This window comes from Phycodurus eques, chromosome 22 (assembly GCF_024500275.1).
Source record: "Phycodurus eques isolate BA_2022a chromosome 22, UOR_Pequ_1.1, whole genome shotgun sequence".
Lineage (NCBI taxonomy): Eukaryota > Metazoa > Chordata > Actinopteri > Syngnathiformes > Syngnathidae > Phycodurus > Phycodurus eques.
The window spans coordinates 9439030-9465183 of NC_084546.1; the positions used below are offsets into that span (position 1 = coordinate 9439030).

Below are 26154 nucleotides of genomic sequence, written 5' to 3' on the forward strand. Positions count from 1 at the left end.
GCTCATCCGTAGCCTGATTCAATCCAGCACTCATTCCGTTACCTGGAATGGATGGCGGCCATGATAAGAGAAAAAATGGAGGAGGGTGGACGGGGTAAACAAAAGGGCAGCTTGGGAATGAGGAATGACAGAAACCGAAGATAGATGGATCGAAGGCGTGGAATGGAAGAAAAAAATAGGTACTGTCATGCATCCTGCAATGCAGTATAATAAAGGCCTATGAAAATTACATAAAAGGTTTAGCACGATAAAGTATGTTGCTTAAATAAGGCAAACATAACAAAACACACAGTGGCTGACTGGTTAGCACATCCACCTCACGGTTTAGAGGTCGCGGGTGCGTTTAAACGTGGGACATCTGCACTGGTGTGGGCGTGTTCACATCAATCCTGTCCAATCAAAGAGGCTCCTCTCATCCCCTTTAAATGCAGGGCAATAGTCTTGAATGGCGACAGCGCATTGGACGTTAGCGGGTACCCTTATTAAATACGGAACGAGCTGGTGAAAATATCCGGCGACTTAAATACAAGTCAGGACTTCATGAATCCACATCACCTCCAATGATCGTTCGTTTACACCCCCCCCCCCCCCGACCCCAGTAGGTGCATGCCGGCCAGCATGTGGGATGATTTAAAAAAATATCATAATGATGATAATAATATGTTCAATGAATTGATTTCCACAATGATTAAGAGGATTAGATGCTGGCTGTTGAAATGAGTCTGTCATTACCCACACATGTCCGAGTATGTGCCCCGACCAAATTCACCAAAATCGCATTAGATCACCGACGCCAAAACGTAGACGTGGTCTCAGTAGGCGTACATTTAGACGGACAAAAATCTCACTCCGCCAAGCGCATCTCCAAGGTCAAACCCTCACTGCACTGTCAAGCAGATGGTGTGCCAAAGTGGCACGCAAGTCAAGACACGCTAATTTTTACACCGAAGCGCAGCTGAGTCCTCTACAAAAATTGAGCTCCAGGAATGTAATTGTCATGACGTCATTTGGGACTGTATGAATTGTTGCCTGTGAACCAAAGCTCGATCTTACTTGGGTGTGAAACCTTATCACAGTTTTTTTTTTTTTTATTCTTCTTTTTGCTTTGCTAATAGATTAAGGATAATGACAGACAAATTCTTTCTCCATTGCAGTACTTCCACTATACATGACTAACTGGATTGTTTTTCTTCAATTGCGTCTTCATCTTGTTGCTGCCTGAACACACTCAAGCAGACCAAGAGATTTTGCGGCATTAGCCGCGTTCCCTTGTGGCGCTTCGCTTTAATCTGCCTTTGGCTGGCTGTCTCTACAAGCTCAGGTAGCATTTGCTCAAATGAGGGGAATGAATCCAATGAATGTTTCCAAGCGCCAGAAACGCAGGGAGTCCAAATTTCCTTGCCTGTGTGGTGAATGGGGTCCCCTTGTTCGTCCTTTCATGGGCCTTTTCAAGGAAGCTGGATCGGACTTGAGCGTCCACTTCTTTCAGTGTAGCCATTCTCCCTTTTTTCTTCCAAGTGCTCCGATTCAATTCCCCTTGACTGCCCGCGTCACATGGAATTATGGCCGCATTCACCCGTTGATGTTTTTGTCGCGGGAAGACACTCGAAAATGACTCTGCCTGCTTTGCATGTTGAGGCAGCGGTGTATGTTGTTCTCACTCGACCGCCGGGTCGCACATTTGCACGACTTTGACGCGCTCATTAGCCGCAGACATTCCTTTTACATAATTTAAAAACCTCTCAAAGTGAAGCAAGAGGTGCTGTGCATTTGCAAAAATAACATCGGTGCACTACGACTGGAGCCGTTGCCTTGCACTGCGAGGGAATGAGGTGGGGGTTAGGTGGGGAACTGGTTCTGAATACTTCATCAGGCTTTCTCCCCACAACACAATCCCAGGTTTTCCATCTCAGCTGGCATCGGACATAGCTAACTACAAGTGCACGGCAAGTTGTACTTGTGGGGAAAACAAACATCGCATGTGGACTATAGGTTGAATCTCAAACAAGCTTGCATGGAGTATCGGACAATAACAACATATAAACAACTGCTCCCAAATTGCCTCTGTATGCTTCAAACGCATACTAGAAAGAATGTTAGAATGTATACTAATTCAAAGCTACGTTTGGAGTCTTTCTTGCCAAATGGACACACCAAGATGTAAAACTGTCAACTGTCAAGGGTATAAAGGCGAATGGTACCATTGGTACCATTGGTAACCCTCAGACTACAGTAAAGTACTTGTTTTGAGGCAGGATACACCCTGACTTTAGAGTCCACAATGAACATTAACATGCATGTTTTGCCATTTTATTTTAAACTTCACATATGAAGGCCACAGCGAAAATGTGAACCCAGTACCACAAAACAAATCCACCACCGTGCTGCTTTTCTGTAAGTCCATGAGAAAAGTCCGTAATGTTCCGCACAAGCTACTTCCCGTGTGTTTCGCTCACGTTTTGCCTGCGCGCAGCTGCGTGTCCCAATCATCGATTGGTTCGGAACGGCTAATTAGCTCGGATCTTATCGGCGCGACTCGCTTATCTGCCGTCAAATGACACGTCGGGATTGGCGCCGCATGTTAAATCTGATCGCCCCCAGAGTCGCTTATTTGGGTTACGCTCTGGCATCCGTCCCCGTCTCCGATGAGGAGTAAAAACGGCCTAACCGTCAACGTTATGTCTCATTCACCGGCTCTGGGCTATTAAGTTACCGGAGCTCGATGTATGCAGTCAGAGGCAAAAACGAGAAGGCCGAGCCCTGAGCATGTACAGGCCAATTCAATTACAGCAGGGCGTCGTCTAATGGAGAATGAACTAAGCAGGCGAGGGCTTACGTCGGGACGCCGGTGCTGACGACCGCCTCTTGTCTACATGATCTTATTTACAAATACGCACACTTATTGATCGCCTTCCGCATGCCAGCGTTGGAAAAACCTTTTCACATGCACTTTTGTGGCGTGCCCCGGCGACACGGGCTGAATAATCTGATGCGGGGAAGGCTGTTCGTTGGCATTCAGAGGCACGGACGCACGCAGGTGCGCCGGCGTTTTCTTATCGCTGTGGGCCACGGCCCGCAAATTGGCTGGGGCATCAATGACACGGGTCAATGAACGCAATCAATGGACCACTCTGAGAAACAAGGGTGCGTGGGGGAGAGGGGGGGTGGGGGTACAATTTTTCCATCTCTTTATGGGGCATTTTCATATCATTTGATCAAAAAGCGTAAAAACATGGCCAACTGAATTTCCTTTTTAAAATCAATTCAATTTTACTGATATGAGTATTTGAATTATTGGCAGTGTCCTACTTTACATATCTTTACTGCGCTAAAAACAAGCATATTTCAATGGAGCACCACCATTTGCCCTGTCAATAACGATTGCCCTTACTGTGAATGGCTAAAATTCAAATTTCAAAGGAGTTTAAGTGTGGTCGTTTCAGCACGGGAGACATTTAACCATATAACTCCAAGGTGGCATAAAAAAAAAAAAAAAAAAAAAAAAGCTAAATGAGTGTCTTGTCCGTTATTGATCAAATCGGAATCAGAATCAGAATCAGAATCAGAATCATTTCATCTCCCTTTCATGAGCAGCATCCCCTCCTCTCTCCCATTTCTAGCTCCAAACCGTGAACACAACAGTCTTCTTATCTTCTTATCTAGCGCCGCCTCGCTGTCAAGCGGGAGCGCTCTATTTTGGGCTTTATCTCCAACGCAAGCCGGGGCCCGAGCTGCGGGTCTCGAAGCCGAGCCGGTGCTGCGGGAGATAAGGCGGGCACGGACGCTGTAACCTGCGTGTCTGCGGTCAGGGTGGGAACAGATGGGGAGGAGGGGTTGCGCTTGGCTATCAAACGGCTTCCTCTGTGAGCTCGATGGATGTGATGAGGATGGTGCGCCGTGGGCGACAGGCTTAGAAATGTCAATAAGATCGCAGGCTGTTTGTTTCCTTGCAGGGCCCGCAGGTAGCATCCACTTGGGTTCTGAGCCACGCGGGGGCGAAGGCTTCAATACAATCACAGACCTAGGGCCTTGAAATCAGGGACTTCCTGTCTTGCAGCTGTATTGAATCAATTTAGTTCAACCGTGTCAACCTAACATCACATTTGTGCTATATCTTGATTTCTGCAACCGCACAAACAAACAAACGCACAGTCCGATTTTAAAGTCCTTGCTTAAATCCTGCTTATTTTCTCGGCTTTTGTCTCAGTTTGACATGTTGATTTTAGTTTTGATTTTTCTCAGTCTTCTTAAAAAATATATTTTTAAATTGGTGTTTTTACCGTGTTTATGTTGGTTTTACAACGGTCTTATATCCTTCGTATTTGATCTATTTACATGTATTGTTCCTTGCGGTTTTTCTGTTTTTATTTGTTTAGGTTATGCTGTGTTAAGCAATTTGGTAATCTGCGTTGTTGTTTAAAAGCTCTGTAAACAAAATTGGATTGCAACGGATTGGATTTCTGAATTTTTGTGTTTGTTTGTCTTTTTGAAGAAAAAAAATGCTATTGTGATGTTAAGGATACACAATACAAAGAACATCACAAGTGTAGTCAATCAGTAAGTCAACACTTTGACTATCACAAATTTGGCAAAATGTGTTTTCATGTAATATTGAGCACAAATATAATTGTTTATTATCAATATGACATTTATGTGCAAGTCACCAGGACGTGCTTTATTGTAAATGTTTACCCATTATGTCTGCATTCATCTCAGAATTCTTCTATCCAAATATTGCAGATGATAAATAATGTTGCGTTTATTAACCAGTCTATTTGATCGTCAAAACACAACTAAATATTGAAGTATGTAAATCTAAAAACCATCCAAGGCAGTGACAATGCTGACAACTCAGAAACAAGTGATGCCTAAGGGAAGTACTGCTAATGATGCGACCCTGCTGCAGAACCTTTAAAAATTCACTTTTTTTTTTTTTTTTTTTTTCATAAAACCAAAAATACACTCAAATTTTGTAAGCTTAGCACACACAACCGCCCTCAACTTCGTATTCAATAAATTGTTTGTACCGAATTTCCTTGCCTGGAAATCAACTGTAGATGGCTCATTAAATTCATTCAGTCCTTTAAAAGGCTAGAATATTCCTAGCTTGTTGGCACGCTTGCAGTATTGGTGAAAGTTTACGTAAATGCAGTCTACAAGCGCTCACCATGCGACGCAATCAAGTTTTCCACTTCAACCGATGAATGCGCCGCCCTGACCTCTTTTGTTTCCCACAAACAAAAGAGGTGCCGTCGTGCATTTCCCCGCGGACCTTTGGCAAGCTTTGAAGATAAAAATATTTCACATTTCTGAGGGGGGGGGGGGAAATAAATAAATAAATAAAAATGTCAGGCTTCATCAAACTGCCTTGCTGGTTGTTGCTAGGCAACCGCATGAGCGGAGAGCGGCGTTGCCCCTATTTGGAACAGTTACCGTTAAAACAATAACCCCATAAGGAAGAAAACGTTGCTCAAGTGAAAAGTGTGGAAATAATGCTTCTTGAAATCAATCAGGAACTCAATTTTCCCATGAGGAGGCCAGCCACCTCTATGAGCTTAGTGACACGCCTTTAGCAGCCGAGCAATGGAGGTCGTCGTAAAAAACAAAAAACACCTTTGTTCTTTCGAGGATTTTACGACCTGTTCCCACACCGATTTCATGCGTAGGCGCCAGCTCATTGACCGACATTCCGGGAATTTGTCGGCAGAATCCAACGAGGAAGAATTCCCGAGTGTCGAGATTTAACAGCTCTTGCGCATATTTAAGTCCTCCGTGCACACCATAGACAAAGCCCAGCTGTTAATTCAAAACAAGGAGTACATTTGGATCTTAAAAATGAGATCTCGTGTGAGGAAAAATAAACAAAAACAGGACAATTCGCTCCCCGTTCCCGGAACATTCCCGCAACGGGGCCGCGCTTACAAACGGCTATTTGGAGAAAAGGCGAAAGACAATGGCAGGAATAAAACTAAAAGAAACTGAACTCTTTGTATCTCCTGACATAATCCATCAGAAATAGCCTGCTTCTCTTTATTAAAATAACAAATGACTTATGAAAATGTCTCTTCTATGTCCAATTTTTAGGTTAGGAGGCTGTGGCCCATAGTGGATGGAATACCAAGCGGATAATTGGCCATGTGTGCACATTTCCGGAAGCACTTGCAGTGCCATAAATGCTTAATTGCGGAGCAGCGATGTGATTGTTTTAAAGATGCATTCCCTCCGTGCTGCTACGCTCCGTTCTGAAGGATGCACGACAACCCTTTTTAGTCCGTCTCGATGTTTGGTTTAAGGTGGCGCAAGACTAATCGTGACGAACAACAACAATTGTTTTTGCAACACTCACGCAAGTGTATGGTTCCATTCAATTTGTGTGTTTGGAGGGGCGGGGGATGGGGGGGGGGGGGGGGTTTAGATTAAAAATGAAAAAAAAAAAAGAGACTAAAGATTATGCAGAAGCACACACAATAAAAAATGTTCTGGATTGTTTATGCAAAATGCAAAAAAAAAAATTTTTAAATGCTTCTTGATTTTCCCACTGCAGTGAAAAGCTATTTTATTTTCCAGAACGACACCCAAAAAAACACAATTGGGGAAAACGACAGAATGAAGCATTGTAAGGTAACATTAAAAGGTAATTCATACCCAAAAAAAAGGGTTTTCTCCTTCTAACTGGTTTAGACAAGAGTCTTATCAATATATTAACTATAAATAAATCACAGCAATTGAAACCAGTGTTTATTGTAGCGAACCAGTAGTCATCAGGAAACATTTGCTAAAAATGCCATTGTAATTCAAACAAACTAATTTTTCCCTTTTTGATAAGAAAATGAACATAGAAGTTATCCATCTCCATTGCCGTCAATGCTGGCGGAAGGCTTGTGATGGATCGATTGATTGAAAAATGCATAAATGTGTTTGTGTCACGTAGCTACTCGTTCAACCGGCACAAGTTTTTGCACAATTCATATGAGGAATGGCTACTTGTCACCTTTTGGGAGCGGAACATCTATCCATAACATGACTGGTCACGAAACATTCATTATTGCACGGTTTCTTCTGTTCTCGAAGCGCAAACAGCAGTGAGGAGCTGCAGGATATGAGGCCTGACTCACAAGAAAGAGATGTTTCCAAAAATAAAGCGAGGAGGAGATGGGGGTGGGGTAGGGTACGCGAGTGCTGAATAGGCTGGAACACAAGAAACAAGTGGATTAACTCCTTCCCCTTCCTCCAAAAGTCCGTTCATCAAAACAAGCCGAATTCGCGCGAACAAATCAGCCGTATAAACGAACCCCGCCCACCCTCCCCTGGCTGTAATGATGCGAATATGGGATAAATAATCAAGTAATGCCGCAATAATAAGTCAATAAGAGACCGGGCGGCGAATACGAGGGTATTTCTTGCGCCATACTGTGAGCAGATGCAAGCCCCCCGGCTCTGTGTTGTAAATAGGCTCTGTCGTGTACACGCTTAGCTTTTCCGTCCATGACAGATTGTCCTCCGCAAATGCAGCATGTGCGATGGAGAGCGTGCTGGCTTCCGTCTCCTCGCTGCAGTATCATGCTTTTAAAGCACCCCCCCCCACCCCCCCCTCCGGCCCCCGTATAAGCCAAATAGCATCTTTTGAATATTTTAGCATGTTGGGCAAGTGTTTCCACGTGCCAGTTTGAGACGTTAAAGGGAGCAGCGACCATCTGCAGCCGAAATCTTTTAGGGCGTAACTCCTCGGGTGACACAAATCTATTTTCTCGCATGACATGACATGAGACTTCTAAAGCAGAGATGTCAAAGTCATTTTCATTGAGAGCCACAGAGTAGTTATGACTGTGAAAAGCATATAATGGTCATTTTCATGTCATTTGATCAACAAACGCTGCAGATAAAAGGGCCTAAATGATCCGAACTGCTCATTGAACTGGTTACACTCTTGTAATAACGGTGAAGACACGCATGCAGTGGTTGCGACACTTTCGCAAATTCATCCATATTCATTCGGATCTCAGAAACCGCACCATTTCTGCTATTGTGTGAATGCAAAATGGCTGTCGCATCCTGGCACTTCAGCTCACAGACCCCTGTGGTGTATCGCAACAACATAATTGTGGCTCTCTCCAAGGGTGTTAACGGTAAAGACAAAAGAAAATTCATTCAGCATTTGATTATTGTTCCATATATTTTCAACAAAAAATTGTATTTGAAATCAGAAGTTATGGAAAATGGTAGCAACCAAATATGGAAGCACTGTCCAGCTAGTGTTCAATTTATGTCTAAAAGGGATTAGGTGAAAAAAATAAAAATAATTATTTCCATGAAGTCTCTGTCATGTGTCGTCAAAGGTTGAGTAATTTGATAATTTTTTTTAAATTTGATTTGTGTGTGTTATTTGTGATACCATCACAGATAGCACTGATTGTCCATAGAAAACAAACATATGATTTTAGTCAACATACGCTAATATTATGAAACAAATTCAACACCAGGGTCACGGGATGGACTTTCTTCACCTCTGGATGTTTCTGTGTATTTTCTCTGCAGCATTTTAACATCGGCGCTGCTTCCTAAATCCCAGATTAGAGAGGACAAAAGATTTTGACACGCAAAAAAAAAAAATTAAAAACCCTCCGCAGCATTGTGCATCAGGACTCTCATGGGTATCATGGGATGCTTTAATCTATCATGGGTAATCCTCATCGGTGGTGGGGCGGGATTACGCCCCACCGGTTGTATCTCCTCACATATTACAAGTACTCGCCCGGCCACCAATCACATTCTTTCCCCAGCGCCATCACTTATCCTGAGATTTAACAGCATCAAGGACATGTTTACTCCCCAGCCAGCACTGTGAGGATTTACCAGACCCAATGTAAGCAAATGCTACGACCCACTCCTCAAAAACAACCCGCAGTGTGCATTTATGTAATTCTGTTGGCATAAAATACAAAAACATAAACAAAAACCAAAAAAAATAAATAAATAAACATTGCACTCCTGGAAGGTTGGTATAAAGCTACTGCACCAACTGTCCAAACATAAAGCAAACATTCTGAGAGAAATAAGCAAACATATGAGACTTCATCCCAAGCCTGCAACATTTTGCAAACAGCTACTTGGATGAGCTGGAATTTTGTACAGTTAAACCAGGGATTTTATTTAAAAAAAATTTTTCAACTGACGGGATGAAAATCGGATCCAAAATCAATAACATTTGTCCATACAGTGTTTTAGAGAGACACAATCGACCACAACTCCCGATGACCAAAGGCCTCCTCACGCACGGTGACATGAAAAGTCTACCCCAGTCGATAATCCCTGATTAACTAAGCGGCGAGTGACATTTGTTTTGGTTACCACGGCAACACCGGTCCTGCTTTTGTTCTAAGTGGACCGCAAATTGTACTATTTATGTACTATTTTTGACCAGGCAGAACCAAGAGTGTAATATGTTAAATTACATTGTGTCAACAAAACTCTACATAGCCTCAAAAATTGGATCAGTCCTCATCTTCCTCCAGCAGATAGTCGGAGCCACTGTTATATTTTGAAGAAACACCAGTACTTTAATCATTTAAAGCACGAGTATTCTTTTTCTTTTCGGAGAAGGAGTGGGAGGTCTGAATCATTGGTATTCCAAACCCTGTTCGGTTTGTATAAGGTTGTCTGACAATCAATGATGCAGCGTTTTTTTTTTTCTTCCTTTTCTTCCTCTTCTCCTTCATTCTTCCCAGATGCAATCAACCCCCAAAATGGTCATTACAATCTTTTTATTGGCCCTTCTGTCGTTGTGCATCTTTGCCTAATGTGATGTTGTCCTTCATTATCGTGGCTGCATATCAGGCAGACAAAGCGCGAGGTGTTGGGCACATGTTGACATTCTGCACACTGAGCGAGTGTGAACATCTTGAAACGAGCATTTTTTTATGCAAATTTATGAGCACAACTGTACATATATGCAGTCATACATACCCCTGTCATATTGAAATGAAAGTTTAGGCTACACCTTTAAAAATCTCTAGGTGGCGGTGGCATATTGGAATGAAAGTGTACACCTTTCTCATAACCTCTAGATGGCGGCATACATTTATAAAATGTGAATGTTTTTTCCCCCACTTTCCCCTATACCTATGTACAATGCGCTCTATTGACCTTTGACAATTTTTGGGGGGACAAAAATGCACATTATACACAAGAAATTACGGCATATGCTTTATAATACAAATATGATATGATGTGTGTCAACATGAAACAAAGCCTAAACATCAAATATCGTAATCTCCGTGCCTCGTGTGACGCTCGTATGAGTGCGTGCATATAAATGAGCACTGAGTCTCGCTGCTATGTGTTTCTAAAATATACTAAGCTAAATTAGCAAGAGCTAACGTTTTGGCTCAGACAGGTAATGTTTTTTTGTTTGTTTGTTTTTTTACAGCATTCAAAAATAGTTTACATAAAATTAAAACTTTCAGGATACACTTAATGAATATTTTTTATTTAATCAAAGCTAAAATATTAACTGTGATGGGGTCCATTTTTTTCAAGTTATCAACTGTTTAATTTTGTTCAATGTATGTATTTTAGATTGTACTGTTGTCACCACTCACTGCTGATTAGCAAGCTGCTTTAAACTGGAAATAATGCATCATAAACCGTAGCAGCATTAGCTAAAAATCCACTAGTTAGCATCGAGCTGTTATGTACTGTCACCACAACCTCACAAGCAGTTCTGCACAGCAAACACTGAATATATGTACAGGATGTCACAAAAAAATCAAAGCAATGCCATACGGATATTGAAAACCATGTTGTACTTTCCATGGCCCCCTTATGCAATCCAAACAAATATGCCAAGCACGTACAAAAAAAAGCCATTCTTTATCTCGTCAGCACCATTCCACTCCAGGCAAGCTTTCCACACAAAGGACAACTGCCCTTTTAATTATGCTTTGCGAGTACAGAAAGCCATTAGACGTTACCCAGTCAACAGATGCTATTTTACTCAAATTATACATGATGAATAAAAAAAGCCACGCATGTTTTTGGGGATGTGGGAGGAAACCGGAGTGCCTGGAGAAACCCCACACAGGCACGGGGAGAACATGCAAACTCCACACAGGCGGGGCCGGGGATTGAACCCCAGTCCTCAGAACTGTGAGGCAGACACTCTAACCAGCCGTCCACCGTGCCGCGAGACTGAATTTGTACCAATGAATTTGTAGCAATTATCTAATCGCATTCTGATTTGTTTTTTTGGTGTGATTGTACAGGAGATATAATGATATAGGGGTGGGTGGGGGGGGGGGGGGGTGCACCGTGGTATAAGAACTGTTCACTTGACGCGGACAGGCTTGAATTAAACATTACAGTCTAGCACTAAACGGAAGTCGGCCGTCGTCTCATTATAATGAGGAACAATATGCTCCACAACGTTCTTCTGCCTGTAATCTCCTCGAAGGAAGCGTGATGCTGTTGGGTGAAATGCTAATCGTTGATACGTTCCTGGTCCTACTTTAAAGGCAGACCCGCCCTAATGTCCTTCGAACAGCTCCCTTCCTCATGGTGCCCAGAAACAGGATATTCAAAACCCCACCATCAGCAACCCAGCCCATCTTGGCGCTCACTTAAACGGCAATAAAAGGTTTGCACATCATCTGCGTGGAACCATAGAATGAGCAATGTCTTAAACAAAACAGTAATTGCCAAGCTCATAATGAAAATGGATCCTTAATAGGCGTTTCTCATCAGTGGAACCTGCAGCCTGCCGTGCAATTAGCTGGAGTGTTTACAACCCCTTTTGCCATTATATTCTTGTGGACTCGTGCATTCCGGCAAAAGAGCTTTACTTAATGAAATGCTTTTGGAGGGGGCAGGGGGGAAATACAAGTCAAATTAGCACCCCCAGAAAAATAACACTCACTTTAGGATCAAATGTACAGAAACGACCGCAACAAAAACCTTAAAAGGTCCTGTTAATTTTACACACCACAGAGAAGAGTGTTGTGAACAAGCCCGCCAAATTTGAAAGAATAATAAAAAATGAAAAAGAAAAACAAAATTGCAAAGTATACTGTATAAAATAAGGCTCTAAAATCATGAAAAATAGAGCTTGCCTTCCAGGTGTGGGCGCGTCCACTGAAGGCACAGGAAACACACCCCGTTCGACATTCACCTGTCAATCATATGTTCGGTTGTGCAGTATTTTTGGCCGAATATTGATTCTTTCTCTCTTCAGAGGGGACCCACACACAAGAATACCGAACGATCCTCTGACGTATGCGACAATCCCACTGTGGTCCCGTGAGCTGGCTAACTCGTTAGCTCGAGGGCTAGCGAACGTAATAAGCAGTAAACTTTCCTTAAAATGTCTCTGTTATGTGGAGACACACACACACACACACACACGACAACACCGAGCGAGGTGGTAACGGATTACATGCCTGCAGCGCGTCTCGCTAGCTCGTTAGCTTGCTAGTTCGTTAGCTCGCGGCTACTAGCTACTGACTGTTAGCTGCTAGTAGCTGTTGGCGTTCAAAAACATCAATCACGCTTCACATTCGATGACAAGCAAATGTTGTCCCAAGGGATTACATCATGAAAATGTTTTGGGTTTTTTTTTTAAATATTGAAAAGCAGATGCAGTCGAAATCACTCTCTCTAGTCTAGGGTGTTGACAAATGTTCTCACATTTTCTCCTAACTTCAATACATTTTTATCAATCCATGTTTAAAATACACCTTTGTTTTTCATGTTCTCCTTCCCTTTAAAGCTCCTTTTGTTTTGCACATGCTGACTCCACAAAGGAGATTCAAACCTGGTACTCCTGACTTTGAGACAGACATATTAACCACAATTCCACCGACCAGCCCGATAGTAATAAATCCAAGTTACAGAAACACATTATGACAAAAGACATAAGTAAATTGAGCATGTTTCCTCATATATATCATGGGTATCAAATGAACCATAGTGGGGGAAAAAATGGAAACTTTCTTTTTTTATTATTATTATTATTTTTGGAAGAAAAAAAAAGCAACAGGTTACACAGTTAACTTTCAGCAAAATGCAATCCTAACTGAAACCGTACTCACATTCGGGACTCCAAAAAGTAAATAAAAGACTCACATACTTACACACCATCTATAGTTTACAAAAAGGAACAGAGTAATTGTTTTTAAAAAAAAAAAATGGCCACAAGAGATAGAGAAGAGAGAGGAAAAAATAATTGAAAACAATCATTAGAGAGCAAATGTAGGGAAAGTAAAAACAAGAATGTGTGTCTTAAATGTCCCCCTTTTTTTTTTGTCTTTTTCTTTTTTTTGTTCTGTGTTGTTTTGTTTTGACTTTTTTACAAATTGTGCAAGATATCATACTAAGGCTCTGGTCTTGAAGTGACTGCTTGATGCACTCTCCCACGCACGCACGTGCTCACACACACAAACACAAACACACACACTCATTGCCTGTGCTCTGAGCACAGAAAACTGTTGCAGAGTAAAAAAAATCGAATAAATAAATAAAATAATCCCAAAAAAAAAGTGGACCAGCTTTTTAAAAAATCGACATGCACTTCATGTGATTCAAAATAAATAATTTCACCCTTGCATCCAAGGAATGACACGGAGTGCATTGAATGAACCAAGATGACAATAGCATTGTAACCATTAAGGCAAGAACATCCGGAGTGGCATCGGTAACAATATGGTAGTGTTGAGGGTACATGGATATGATGACACATTTATCTTTAAATGTCATTTTTTTTTTTTTTTTTTTTAAGCACACGTTTGTTCCCAAAAGCTTCTTTTCAAAGAAAAATCAGCATTTTCTTCCCCTCCCCGCTGTAAAAGGTGATACGAAAATAACAATGGCAGACACTATTAAGGGACGTATCGAGAAAACTACGAGAAATCCATTCTAGTTGAAACGTCAAAAAAGCACACGTCAGAAAAATCCTCCCGCCCCCATTTTAAGACCCCCATCCCACCCCTTGGTAAATGAAAAAAAGTTACCACTTACATTACACTGGTGATGGTGTAATTCCAACACGTTTGCCTTACTTACAGCGATTTTTGTGTGTGTAGTCTGTTGCCAATTAAAGCATTCATCGTTTCGTTTGGAGAAAAAGGAGGGGGAAAGAGTGTTGTCTTTGCAACCAAAATCTTTACATCTTCTTTTTAGTAGTGCAACTCTGAAAAATGCAAAACATTTCCAGTGATTCCTTGAGAGGTATCATTTCTTTGTTGTATTCTTTTTTTCTCGTTTTCTTCTATTTCACACTTCACAGAATAATGCATCTTGAAAAAAATCCAAAGCGTTGTCGTTTTGATTTAATTTTTGCTTCTCTGCACGGGCATGGCCATCCACGCGGTACGAAACGACAAGGGGCGATCAACACCGCCCTGTTGTACTCCTCCGGCCTCCTTTTTATTTTCGGATGCGATCGCCAACAGTGATTGGAAAGGAGGGATGAGAGGACGGAAAGCTAGCAGAGAGAGAGAGACAGAGAGAGAGAAAGAGAGCTGTACATGAGGAAAAAGCCCAGATTGATGTGATCAATCGAGGGGGGAAAGTGAAGGTGAGGGAGGGGCGGTAAAAACCTTCATATAACGCAGTAGGGTTCCCTCGGTAACCTGGATTTTCGGCAGTAGAGGAGCGTCGTGCTGAAGCAGCGCCGCAGCTCCCTGTTGGAGAAGATGCAGATGAACGGGTTGACCCCGGCCTGGGCAAAGCTCATCCATACGGCGGCCGTCAGGTAGCCGGCGGGCACCACGGTGCCCCTGGCGAACACCCGCCAGTAGCAGGCCACCAGATAAGGCCCCCAGAGCGCCAGGAAGAAAAAGGTCATGATGTAGAACATCCTACTAATCCTCTTCTCCGTTTTGAACTCGTCCAACACCAGGAGACGCCTGCGGCCCGCCGCGTTGCTGTTCTGCCGGATGCCCAGCAAAGTGGGCGGAGTCGGGCCCCGACCGAATCCGGCCAGCCAGTTGGCGGCCGCCTGCCCGCTGGCCCCGGGTCCGTGGAAGGTCCAGTTCTGGCTGACGGCGGGCACGAACTGGACCGGCTTCATTTTTCGCCGGTCGTGGACGAAGAAGATGAGCTTGAGGTAAACCAGCTGCGTGGCCAGGAGGATGAGTGCCAGGAGGAGCATGAAGCCCAGCGAGTCATTGGCCCGGAAGGAGCGGTGCTGAAAGGTGCACTGGTCCTCCTCCTGGATGAACGAGTACGTGCCCACGTCGAGCACGGGCGGGAACGCCATGGCCACCGACAGCGTCCACACCATGCAGATGACGGCCAGGCACGTCCAGAAGGTCAGCCTCTTGGTGTAGAAGCGGTGGTGAGCGATGGCCAGGTAGCGCGTGACGCTCACGCAGAAGAGCATGAACGCCGTGTGGAAACAGGAGAGCACGCCCAGGAAGGCGATCACCTTGCACGTCAGCGTGCCGTAGCTCCACGCCGAGCCATTCTTGACCGAGGTGAAAACGAAGGGGAAGCAGATGGCCGAGCGCAGGATGTCGGAGGCGCACAGGTCCAGCAGGAAGTAGTAAGGCGCTCGGTGCAGGCTCTTGTCTTTGACCAGCAGGATGGAGATCAGGAGGTTCCCGACCACGCCGACGCCGATGATAAAGCCCAGGGAGGTCAATTTGAGGAAGGTGGCGAGAGGAGAGACATTCTGCAAGATGGTGTGGTCCCCTGCATGGCTATAGTTCGCCATAGATGGAGGAGGGATCATAAAGATAAGCGGGGATAGCTTCAGCCTAGTATCATGATCTGGAGGAGGAGGCGGCGGCGGCGGCGGCGGCAGCGGCGGGGGGAGGCATTAGATCCATTTGGCTGCGGCAGTGGGCTTTGAGGAGGATTCCGGGCATGTAGGCAACCTCTCCTCTAAGGCATCCTTTGTTCCTTTGTCTCATCACACCTAAAGAAAGCAAAATGAGGGGAAGAAAAAAAAAATCATCCGCCTATCATCCACTCATCCACCGCAATGTCTCCAACAGCACTGTCCCATTCTATTTAACTGTCTCACATTCATTTCGTTTAAACAGCCACACTTTTGTCTATTACATGCATCCTTTTTCCACTTCAGGTGAATGCACAATGAAGGAAATGTTTCAAAAGCGACCGTTTTATTGTTATTATTATTATTATTATTCACGCAAGAGCGAGCAGGACATTTTTAAAGCCCCCTCTTCCTCACCAAATAAACTAAGATGCTCTCGATCACACCCGAGCAACAGCACGCACAGTAGACACAAGCTGGATGCAAAAAATAAAAAAATAAAACAGAAAATAAAAAGTCGCACAAAGCATTCGTGTTTTTGTTCCCTTTTTTATCTGCGTTTGTGTTGACACGCATTTAGTCTGCTTAATTACCCAAATCAACCTGCGCATATTTGACACAATTTGCACAAAAATGCTCGGGAAAAGCATCACTGGCATCAACAAAAACACACCAAGCACGTCTGTCGTCTCATAATTGCGTATTTCTATGTACGTACGGTGTTTTCAATAACAATGTTGCGTTTGTCGAGCGGCGTACTTACGGTTTATATTGAAAAAACAAACAAAACAAAAAAACCACCAAAAAAAAAAAAAAAAAAAAAAAAAGCCTCCTTCGATTGTCAAACGAAGCAACGCAGCAGTAGCGGACGATGAAGCAATCCCAGTGTTTTGTCACTGCTTAGATCAAATACAACAGCGTCGACGAGACCAGAATCATGTCAAAATCTTCCAAGGAGAAAAAAAAAAAAAAAAAAAAAAAATGCAGAAAAAATAAATAAATAAAAGAGGGCGATCACAGGCGATCGATCCAAACCGTACCTGTTGGTAAGGGTCCGTTTTCACATCCACTGGAGATTATTTCGTCGTGTTTTCCCCCCCACGCTGGTTTAAAAAAAAAAAAAAAAAAAAAAAAAAATCCCGATTGTTGCCTGCTCCCCTTTTTTCCACCACGGCGAATAACATACAGTAAACGGGGAGCAGTGCGCATGCGCCCTGCATCCCTATTTGTGATCCAAGACGCGTCCTGTCTCTTGTTGCAGCAGCAGCAGCTCTCATCCACTCGACTGTGGCTCTGCTGCCCTGTACAAACCATTGCACATGCCACTGCTTAAATATTACATTGCCATGCATACTGGACACTAATTCGGGCGTCGAAACAACACATACCCGCAGTATATTCGATTTAAAAAAGCTGCATTTTCCAGTTTATCTTTGGTTAGTGTTTGTAATGAAGGTACAGATATCTACCTGTTAATAATCAGACAATTCACTTTCTTTCTTTTAACATACAATTGATAGCAAAAAAAAAAAAAATAATTATTTACATCTCTAAAATGATCAAATATACTGTCATTATTGAGCAAATGTTCATATTTACTATTCTACTGGTATTCAATATAGTAAATACATATTATTAAGACAGCATTTTTCACAGAGAGGATTTAAAGTGCTTTAAAAAATACACACCCATCATACAGTTAATTAATATGTTACCCATAAATATCATCACACAGTGCATCGATAAATATTAACGGGAACATTTAAATCAAAGTATTATACATACAGTATATACAAACAGTGTTGGGAAGAATGCTTTGCAGTTACCTGTCGAAAATGGAAGTAATGGAACTATTTCAACTGCTTTGTCAAACTCATTTGATTCCATTTTGATGACTTTTCTTAATTTTGAATGAATGCATTCAAAATTAATTAAAATTGGATGCTTCCTCTCTCTCGGGGGAAAAAAAAAAAAAAAAAAAAAAGGATTCAAACCACAGCAATCATTATTTTGGAATCAATCACATATTTCTTCTTTACACAAATAATGAACTGACATCAAAACTTGATAAAACATAAATGCATCATCAAAAATGTTTGCATTATACATATATTTATACATATACACCATGCGGAGAACACGATACCATGTTAACCTAATGGCAAAAGTGCATCATTTAGACAATATCACTTCATATGACAAACCAGATCAGCGAATGCTCCATAAAAAAGTCCAAAATTCAAAAGATAAAACTGTTCAAAAGTCAATATTCTTTTATATATATGTTCAAAATGGTAACGATGAGCCTTTCAAAATCTCGGACAAACTCATCCATCGCACCGCAAGATGGCGCTTCAAGGCCATATTTGGAAAAGTAAGTCATGTTTGAGACGACGGCAGAATGGCACATGACCAGAAAGAGCCAATCACAAGCGATGTTTCAAATGTCACAAAATTTGTAATGGAAATTTCCAAAAGCAACTACACTTACACAATTTCTCCAAGTAATGTAACAGACTACAATTAAATAGATTTTATAATTAAATGACATGATCTCATTACACGTTACTCCCCAACACTGTATAGATATACACACAGTATTTATCCACACAAAAAAGGGGAAAAAATGGTAAAATTATCTTGACGTAACTGCTATTAAGAGCGACAATAAATCTGGTACAATAGTGTTGGTAGCTGTGGCGCTTATGTGGGTTAAGCGAGGCCGACAAGTTCACTTGAGGTAGAAGACATCCCATGTACGGCAAATGCATAATTGACAAGCACTTTGCTCACTGTTGTTCAGTCGTCCTTGGGAGCATGACAAATTCATAGAATTGGCTTTTCTCAAGCATGCGGCAGTCATGTCGCAAGCGTGTAGGACAACGTGCTTTTTCTTTGTACCTCGACTTTGGAACGCGTTACTGTTGGCGGGGGCGATGGCGTTTTTCAACGGACTTTCTTCATTCGCATTTTATGACACGCAGGTTCTTCAGGGTGGCACGCTGAATCTCAATCCCGTCCTTCTTATGTAGAGTTTGCATCTTTTTCCAGCTTCCTCCTGCATCCCCCCCCCCCCAAAAATAAACATTCATGTTGGGTTAATTGAAGACTAAATTGTCCATAGGTTGTGAATGTGAGTGCTTGCCTGATATCTTCCTCTCTAATATCTTCAGTCATGACCTTCCTCACCTTATTTCTTACCATTTTATGCTATGATATTGATTGCTACATTCAAAAGTTTGCATTTTCATTTGACATGAACTCCAAATCAGGTAACTTTGGAAACAATCACCGCAACGTTGTTTAGTCAGAACGCCATGTTTTTGAATGATTTTATTTTGACCGGAGTAGTGATAGTCCTCACAATTGGCCAAGCATTTAGCAACGGAGATGAGGAAAATAAAAAATAAACATCTTGAGCAGAATACATGTATTCATATAGAAGCAACGACAGTGATTGTCCCCTTTTTAAACAGCAGCGCAGCTTGTTATTAAGTCCTACTTCCGGACTTACGCTTCTTCTCCGCGACGTGTTTCCGGTCACGTGCTCACTACCGTTCATGAGTTTATCTGTCAGTTTCAGCCAAACATTGTCCCAAAACATCCACAAAGGACGGAGGTTATTGTCGCATATATGTTTAAAGTATTCCCAGCAATGTGTTGCCAGGTAAAGAGAAAGGACAAGCGTAGGAGCATGCGGTCGCTCTTTCCTCAAAGCAGTCTGTTCCGCTTCCGTGCGTACCAGCCCAGGCAGGCGCAGAACCCCACCATGGCGACGACAGTTCCCAGCAGCAGAGCCACCGCGTCGCCCGCATCGTACGCGGCCGCGGGGGGGATCGTCTGGAGGAAGGTCAGGCTGCTAAGCACCGCCGCCACGCGTGGAAGTTGCTGCTTGGGAGTCATGTTTCGAGCTCTCGAGTTGCTGCGACGTCTGCTTCCGGGAAAGCTGCCGTGCGTGCAGCGTCAAAGAAGGGGCGGGACTTCCGGTAGGAGTCAGCCAATAGCAATGTAGCAAATCTGTAACATGCTTTCATGAATGCCTAAAATGAATATTATATATTTAGACAATCCTGGACTGCAAATAGTAATATAACTGTAAATCAGTACACGTGTAACTGAACTGTTGATATCTGTACCTCCAGTTTGACTTTAATTCATCTCAATTCAAGAACTCGACATGTCCCAAGGACAACTGACGTTGCAGATTATCTGCGATCCAGATTTGATTTAGCAAAACTGAATTATAGATATTTCTATCTGTCGTTTTGACCAGTCCCAATTATGTTGCAGATATCTCGAATGAAAATGCCAACTGTTCAAAATGTAATTTACGACTGCTCAGAATGACGTTGTTAATTCCCGATAGCCCATCTTTTCAATGTTAAAAGTGCTCGCAGTGTAATGATGTGTTCATTTCGGAGGCAGAGAGAGAGCTAGTCTTGGAGGTGGATGCTTGACAAGCACGCATGCTGTCTGATTCTTCCAATGCTAATCAGTTCATATTTTAAATGTGACTTTGAAGACAATTCCACGCAGTGACTCATCGGTGCTTGAAGTCATTGTGTTGCACAGCAGAGTCGTAACCGTCCATCTGGGTGTGTTTACTTCAAGAGCAACTATGTTGTCATTAAATCCCCCAAATGTAATGAGGGCGTCTGGTGGGACGGTTACCCTGCGCAGGGCAATATTGTGCAGCTGTTGTCTACCGTCCATTTCACGAGAAACTGTCAATTGTCTTGCACGAACAAGGTCGTCATATTTGTAATTATGGCGTGTGCAGAATACATTTACCTCTCCTTGCATCGCATTCCAAGTGTGATGGTACAGCCATTTTTTTGTTTTGTTCCCCCCCCCCCCCCATTTCATTTAGGCCGCCTCGCTCTCACGGTGGAGCGTTTCCAAAACTGATGGGCGCCCGCGGAGTCGACCTAAACGAGCGTTTACTCAAGGTGATCAAGTTTTCTTCAGATGCACTCTGATGCGTACCCTGCATCAAGTTTAGCTGACAGCAAAGTGCATCGCAGCGACTTCCGCCCATGTGTGTGCGTGTGCGTGTGTGTGTGTGTGTGTGCACGATATATGCAACGGGAGATTGATAGCTCATCACATTTCATTTCATAGTGTAAATGTCACCCCTGTGCCTTGCTATGATGAACACAATCATGTGGTCGGTTTATCATCTGCACTGCACAGTTCTATGGAAGTGCGCAACACACACACACACCCATCCAAAAGTCACAGGTAAAAAAAAAAAAAAAAAAAAGGAAAGCAATTTCACTTTTACAGATATGATGCGAGATGCCTTTTTTTCTTGTTTGCGTATGTGGGCTTTGTGTATGTGCTGCGGTGGCTATCGCGCCACACTATACATACAGTTGCTTGATATTTTCAGCGTTGCCTCGACCGTATTATTTCCGTAAATATGATAAGATAGATGTTAACCTCACCGGCGGTGCTAAAAGCCCTCGTTTCGCCTGCGCTGTGATTTCAGGCGCTTTACCACGAGTGTGCTCGTCGTCCTTTTCATTTAGCCTGTCGATCGTGTATGAATCGTGTAGTATGAGGAAACTTTTGGGTGGAAGTGGGAGAACCCGCAGTGGATTTGGACTATTAGGGCAAAGGGCAACTTTGTGTCATGTACTGTAACTCGAATGATGTAAACAACCTATTAAGCAGCTATCTGGGCCATTTTCTGTCGGGGATGGCCCATTCGCTTTTGGCTTTTTTTTGAGCTTCCACAGACCCATCAAGGACAAGTCCTTCACATTTGGATAATGCCAGACAGTGCATCGAAAGCACGTATAATAAGTAGATGATGCACTTTTCTCTGTGGAGTGTCTGAGGCCAAAGACTGCTCGACGACGTCAGTTCCGTTTACCTCGGAGGTTGTACCAGTGGATTCTCTGCAATTGAGCCGTCAGCTGCTGCCAGTCAGGAGAAATTAACGAGGCCGCCGATTGCACTGTTGGTAATTACGGATTGCAGCAGGAGGTGCGCTGTCAAGCCTTGGAGATATTTTCGAGCTTGCGTCCATATTTTCTTCCCCTCAGCCAGGTCAAGGAATTCTCAGCAGAGGACGCTCTCTCTGCTGGCCACACAGTGGCTACAGATAAGAGTTACCTCTTGCAAATGAGTCCTACATTGTGCCAGAATCTGTGTAAAACCATCACGACAGAAGCCAAGTCGGCTCTCGCGTCCCGGACGCCAGCTGACCGATCGCACATACCAATGAGCCGGCATCAATCCAATTTAGAGGAAAGTGTAGGGGAAAGAGCCAAGTCCCCTGTTCTCCTAGCATGCATAAAAACACAATTGATCTTCTGTATGCTAAAAACTTCGTGCCCAATGGAGAACGCTTGACTTTGTCATGACAGTCAGCTCACATTAGAAGTGACAACAGGCAGGATTATTTGTTTTAGCAATAGGGTTTACTGGAGTTAGAGGGAGAACGTGTAAGAGTTTATGGTTAGGGACTCTCTCCATTGCCCCAGTTGATAGGAAAAGGGAGGTTTAGGTTCTCTATGTCCCAGAATACAAGGCAGATATGAGGAAGAGTGTCCTTAGATGGGAAGATTTGGGTTTGAGGTATTTGAGCCCCGACCTCCAACAAAACCCCATCCCCAAATCCCTTTCAAGTAGCAGAATTGCGGTGATTACCTGGAAAGATGTATTGACTCAAGGCCGAGAGAGGTTTAGGGTTAAGTAAACCGAACCCAACCTTGAACTAATCCCCAAATCCACGGTAGATCACTGGAGCAATACCCCCAGGAAAAATTGTCATCAGGCATAGCCTTCGGGTTGGGGTAACGGAGACAAAATGTCAACCAATCCCAACCTCCAATCCAGAAAAGGGATTGTTGTCTTTACCAGGCAAGTCGTTCAGATTTCTGGTTGGACTGGCTGAACCCACAACCTTCTACTTAGCCCCTACTTCAAATCCATGGGAATAGTAACTCCAGTCTTTACCTTGGAAGATCTGTCACCCTTGGGCATTGGCCTTAGGGTTGGACCAACCCTGAACCAATCCCCAACTCTGAAAGTTTTTTCTTTTGGAGGTTTCTAGGTCAATTGGCTTTGGCAACTGATACCTAAAACCAGTGGGCGTGAGGGCTAATCTGGTTTCCTACCAGTAAGATTTTTCATCTTGGGTCCACGGTGAGTTTTAGGGTCTCCACTGAAATCTATTGTCCATTTGATCATTAGAAGAAGCACTATTTCAGTTTCAAATAATGCCCTGTTTTTTTAATAAAGGGATGGGAATTAAAGAATTGTTTTTTTTTTTTTAAATCTGATTCACAGATTAATAGAAAGAATAATCAACACATTCAACTAATCATGACCCTAATCATTCTAAAAATCCATTCTACAGACCTTATTGCGCGTATGGAAGCATAGCTTGAGTTGAAATGAGTTTGTTTACATTTACGGTCTATAAATTGACACAACATCCTGTGGCGCGCTTGCAATGCGCGTAATGGTTGTCGACTTTGCTCCCAACAAGTCGTGGCAGTAGACAAAGCCGACTGCTGCAACCGTAGCGCTCTTTCCTGAAAAAAAAAAAAACCAGACAAACAACAAATTGGTTGAGGGTCACTGCCTTGCGTTAACGAGTCTCACTGAGAGATTCCATCATTTTTCCTCCGTCGGATGCACTGGTCTTGTGCAGTCGTCTCGGGGGTGTGTGTGTTTTGTGTTAATTCACGTGCCGTGCTAATGCGCTCGCTCGGGGATGTGTGGACATTTTTTTTGTCTGGCTCAAGACGCTGCTGCATAAGGTCGCCTCAGATGCCCAACGACAACAACGTCAGCAAATCACGGCTCTTACCTTTTTTTTTTTGTGCTTTGTCTGTTGCCTTGACGATTCTGATCTTTGCAGTCGGAGCATTGATTAGGCATGCAATTTACTCACCTTTTACATCATTTTTGTTTTTCAATTAAGAGTGGCGTTCTGCGCAATAAAAACAAGTCAGGGAGGGGCTGTTTTTGTTTTGTTCACGCAGAGGAAGAGTGAATTGGAAACAAGTCCTCGCCATTAACCTCTCTGCCTAAATTATTTGTCTTAACACAGCTGTTGCAGCATCGCTCTTTTTTTTAACCCATGGCAGCGCTGGAAATGATTGCTATTACTCGGCGGAAAATTGCTTGAAGCTCAATTGAGACCGGAGCACTTTGCAGATTTGTAATTGGAAAAGCTGTGGTGAAAATGGAATAGAAAAGGGAAGAAAAGTTATTAAACGTGGCCGAGCTTCAGTGAGCTATCGTGGAAAAGCAGCCTTGGCTCGTTTGGGTATCGGACAGCGTGAATGCATACAACCTTGGGATGTTTGCGTCAAAATCACCAGATTGTATTTCTGCACAATAGAAGCACGAGTAACAATCATGACATGTATTTCCTTCTTTCGGCTCGCGCGCCGAGCTATGCAGAGAGCGTTCTTCACCAACAGCTGTTGACCACCCACCGCTACTCTTTTCCTTCCCTCATCCCCCCCCTTCCCATCTGACCTGAGAGACTTGTGAGAGCCGCCGGCGCTCGGGCAGTGTCAGCACACACACACACACACACACACACACACACACACATTCAAGCATGTTTTTCTTTTTTTTTTACTTCCCAGCGTGAGGGGAGATATCGGCCTGCCTGAATGTTACTGAGACCCGGAGGACGACATGCGCACACAATCTCTCTCTCTCTTTCTCTATCTCACACACATAGCAGTAGCCAATGGAGGAGGACTCAACCTTGAAAACCCCCCACGTTCCCCTTGGGGGGTTTCCCTAAATGGCCTGTTCATTCACTCATTGCTTTCTCTGCGTAGAGGCGGGGGGTGGGGGGGGGAGCAACGTTTGTTCACGAGCCATTTAGTTGGCCGTTCGTGATGGCGAGAGAGTGAGTGAGGTCAGGCTTTGTGTTTCCCTTTTAGTCCTCGTGATCATTATTGATAACCCCAGCCATTCCCTGACTAACCAATATTGGTCTCTATTTTTGCTGATAAGACAAACCAGTACGATCAAATCTTTGTAGAGTCGATTATCCTATAGATATTTTGTTGAGCATTCGCCACCCCCACCCCAAAAAAATTATATATATATATATATATATATATATATATATATGTACATTCAGTAATTCTAGTTAATTTTTTTTAAACCTCCTAACATGCATTTTATTCTCATTTTTGAGGGCCGGACTTCTATCCTTAAACTGCATATGCTGGTACTGAGTGTATGGTATAATCTGTCCCGAATTTGAGGCAAGAAAATCAGCCATTGCTAAATGGTTAGCATTCGTGATTAGCATTAGCGTGCCACCGATGACCATTTTAGGTTAGAAAAAAACAAAAAACGCTAACTACCATTCAGCTCATTCATAAATCATGTTATATGTACATGACACATCTAAAAGTGTCTTAAAAATCACTTACAGATGCTCCTCTGTCGTTTTTGGCTAAGTTTATCAGGGACCCAACACTGCGTCCATCTGCAATAAATGTCCGTGAGAAACATTGGTGGTGCAAACATGGTTCCAGACGTAACCAGACGTAACCTAGCACAGCTTCGAGGCAGACATTCTGCGTCAAACTATTTTTCCGAAGTCGACTTAGCCGAGTGATTTATTTATTTATCTTTCACAGCCCTAGGTACAACTGCAGTCTTGTGAATAAACCAATATGGACATAGATAACGTCCCATTGGCTCACCACCTGTGGGAGGGGCCATAGGGGTCGGGTGCAGTGCGAGCTGGGCGGCGGCCGAAGGCCGGGACATTGGCGATCCGATCCCCGGCTACAGAAGCTGGCTCTTGGAGGGCGATTTCAATGCTCACGTGGATATAGATAAAAGATGGCTGCAAATAGAACAATTGGCTACATTTATTTATTTACATCAACCCATTGTTACCACTGCTAGCAAATTGTGTTTGAATATATAGGATGACCAAAAGGGTACTGGCGTTACAGCAAGCTAGTAAATGCCAATAACAGCCTTGTTTCCGTTTGTGGTGCGGACAGGAACACCCTATTCAAGATGTTTACTGTCATATAATAACTATTTAAACCATAGCTTGTGTTAAACATAACACAATATAGAGGACTTGCATTATTTAGCGCAACTGATAAAAGTGTGAATAACTGCTTTATTGGGATTTTACACATGTATATGGGACGTAAATGCGAGCGTGTTTTATCAACTTAAGTGAGGCTACCGTGAGACGGCTCCAACAGCACCGCTGATAGTTCGATGATGCCGATGCACATCAGCATCGACATCATAACCTCCTAAGGTGGGTTCATCTCAGGTGGGTTCATCTCAGGAAGCCATGCGAGGTTATCACCGGCGAGCCACAATCCCAGCCGTATAATGAGCCTCGGAATAAGAAGGGATGG

At 43.2% G+C, this 26154-nt stretch overlaps 2 protein-coding genes across 4 annotated transcripts; both read right to left on the reverse strand.

Moving 5' to 3' along the window:
• Positions 1–13985: 13985 nt before the first annotated feature.
• Positions 13986–16870, reverse strand: gpr85 (G protein-coupled receptor 85). Of its 3 annotated transcripts, XM_061667855.1 has the most exons (3): positions 16813–16870; positions 14589–15910; positions 13986–14473 (listed from the first exon to the last, which is right to left on the reverse strand). In XM_061667855.1, exon 2 carries the CDS (start codon positions 15722–15724, stop codon positions 14591–14593), a length of 1134 nt encoding a protein of 377 aa, XP_061523839.1. In that variant the 5' UTR covers positions 15725–15910; positions 16813–16870; the 3' UTR covers positions 13986–14473; positions 14589–14590. The 3 variants fall into 3 exon arrangements, with proteins under 3 accessions (XP_061523839.1, XP_061523837.1, XP_061523838.1); XM_061667853.1 differs by having other exon boundaries at positions 13986–15910; XM_061667854.1 differs by lacking the exon at positions 16813–16870 and adding an exon at positions 16536–16581 and having other exon boundaries at positions 13986–15910.
• Positions 16871–19087: 2217 nt separating this feature from the next.
• LOC133397264 (small integral membrane protein 30-like) lies at positions 19088–19725 on the reverse strand. Its single transcript, XM_061667931.1, has one exon. It carries the CDS (start codon positions 19673–19675, stop codon positions 19484–19486), a length of 192 nt encoding a protein of 63 aa, XP_061523915.1. The 5' UTR covers positions 19676–19725; the 3' UTR covers positions 19088–19483.
• Between the last annotated feature and the right edge of the window lie 6429 nt (positions 19726–26154).

What these genes read in the sequence shown, in the direction of transcription:
- gpr85 (XM_061667855.1), bottom strand. Translation starts at nt 15,724, where the DNA reads ATGATCCCTCCTCCATCTATGGCGAACTATAGCCATGCAGGGGACCAC.
- LOC133397264 (XM_061667931.1), bottom strand. Translation starts at nt 19,675, where the DNA reads ATGACTCCCAAGCAGCAACTTCCACGCGTGGCGGCGGTGCTTAGCAGC.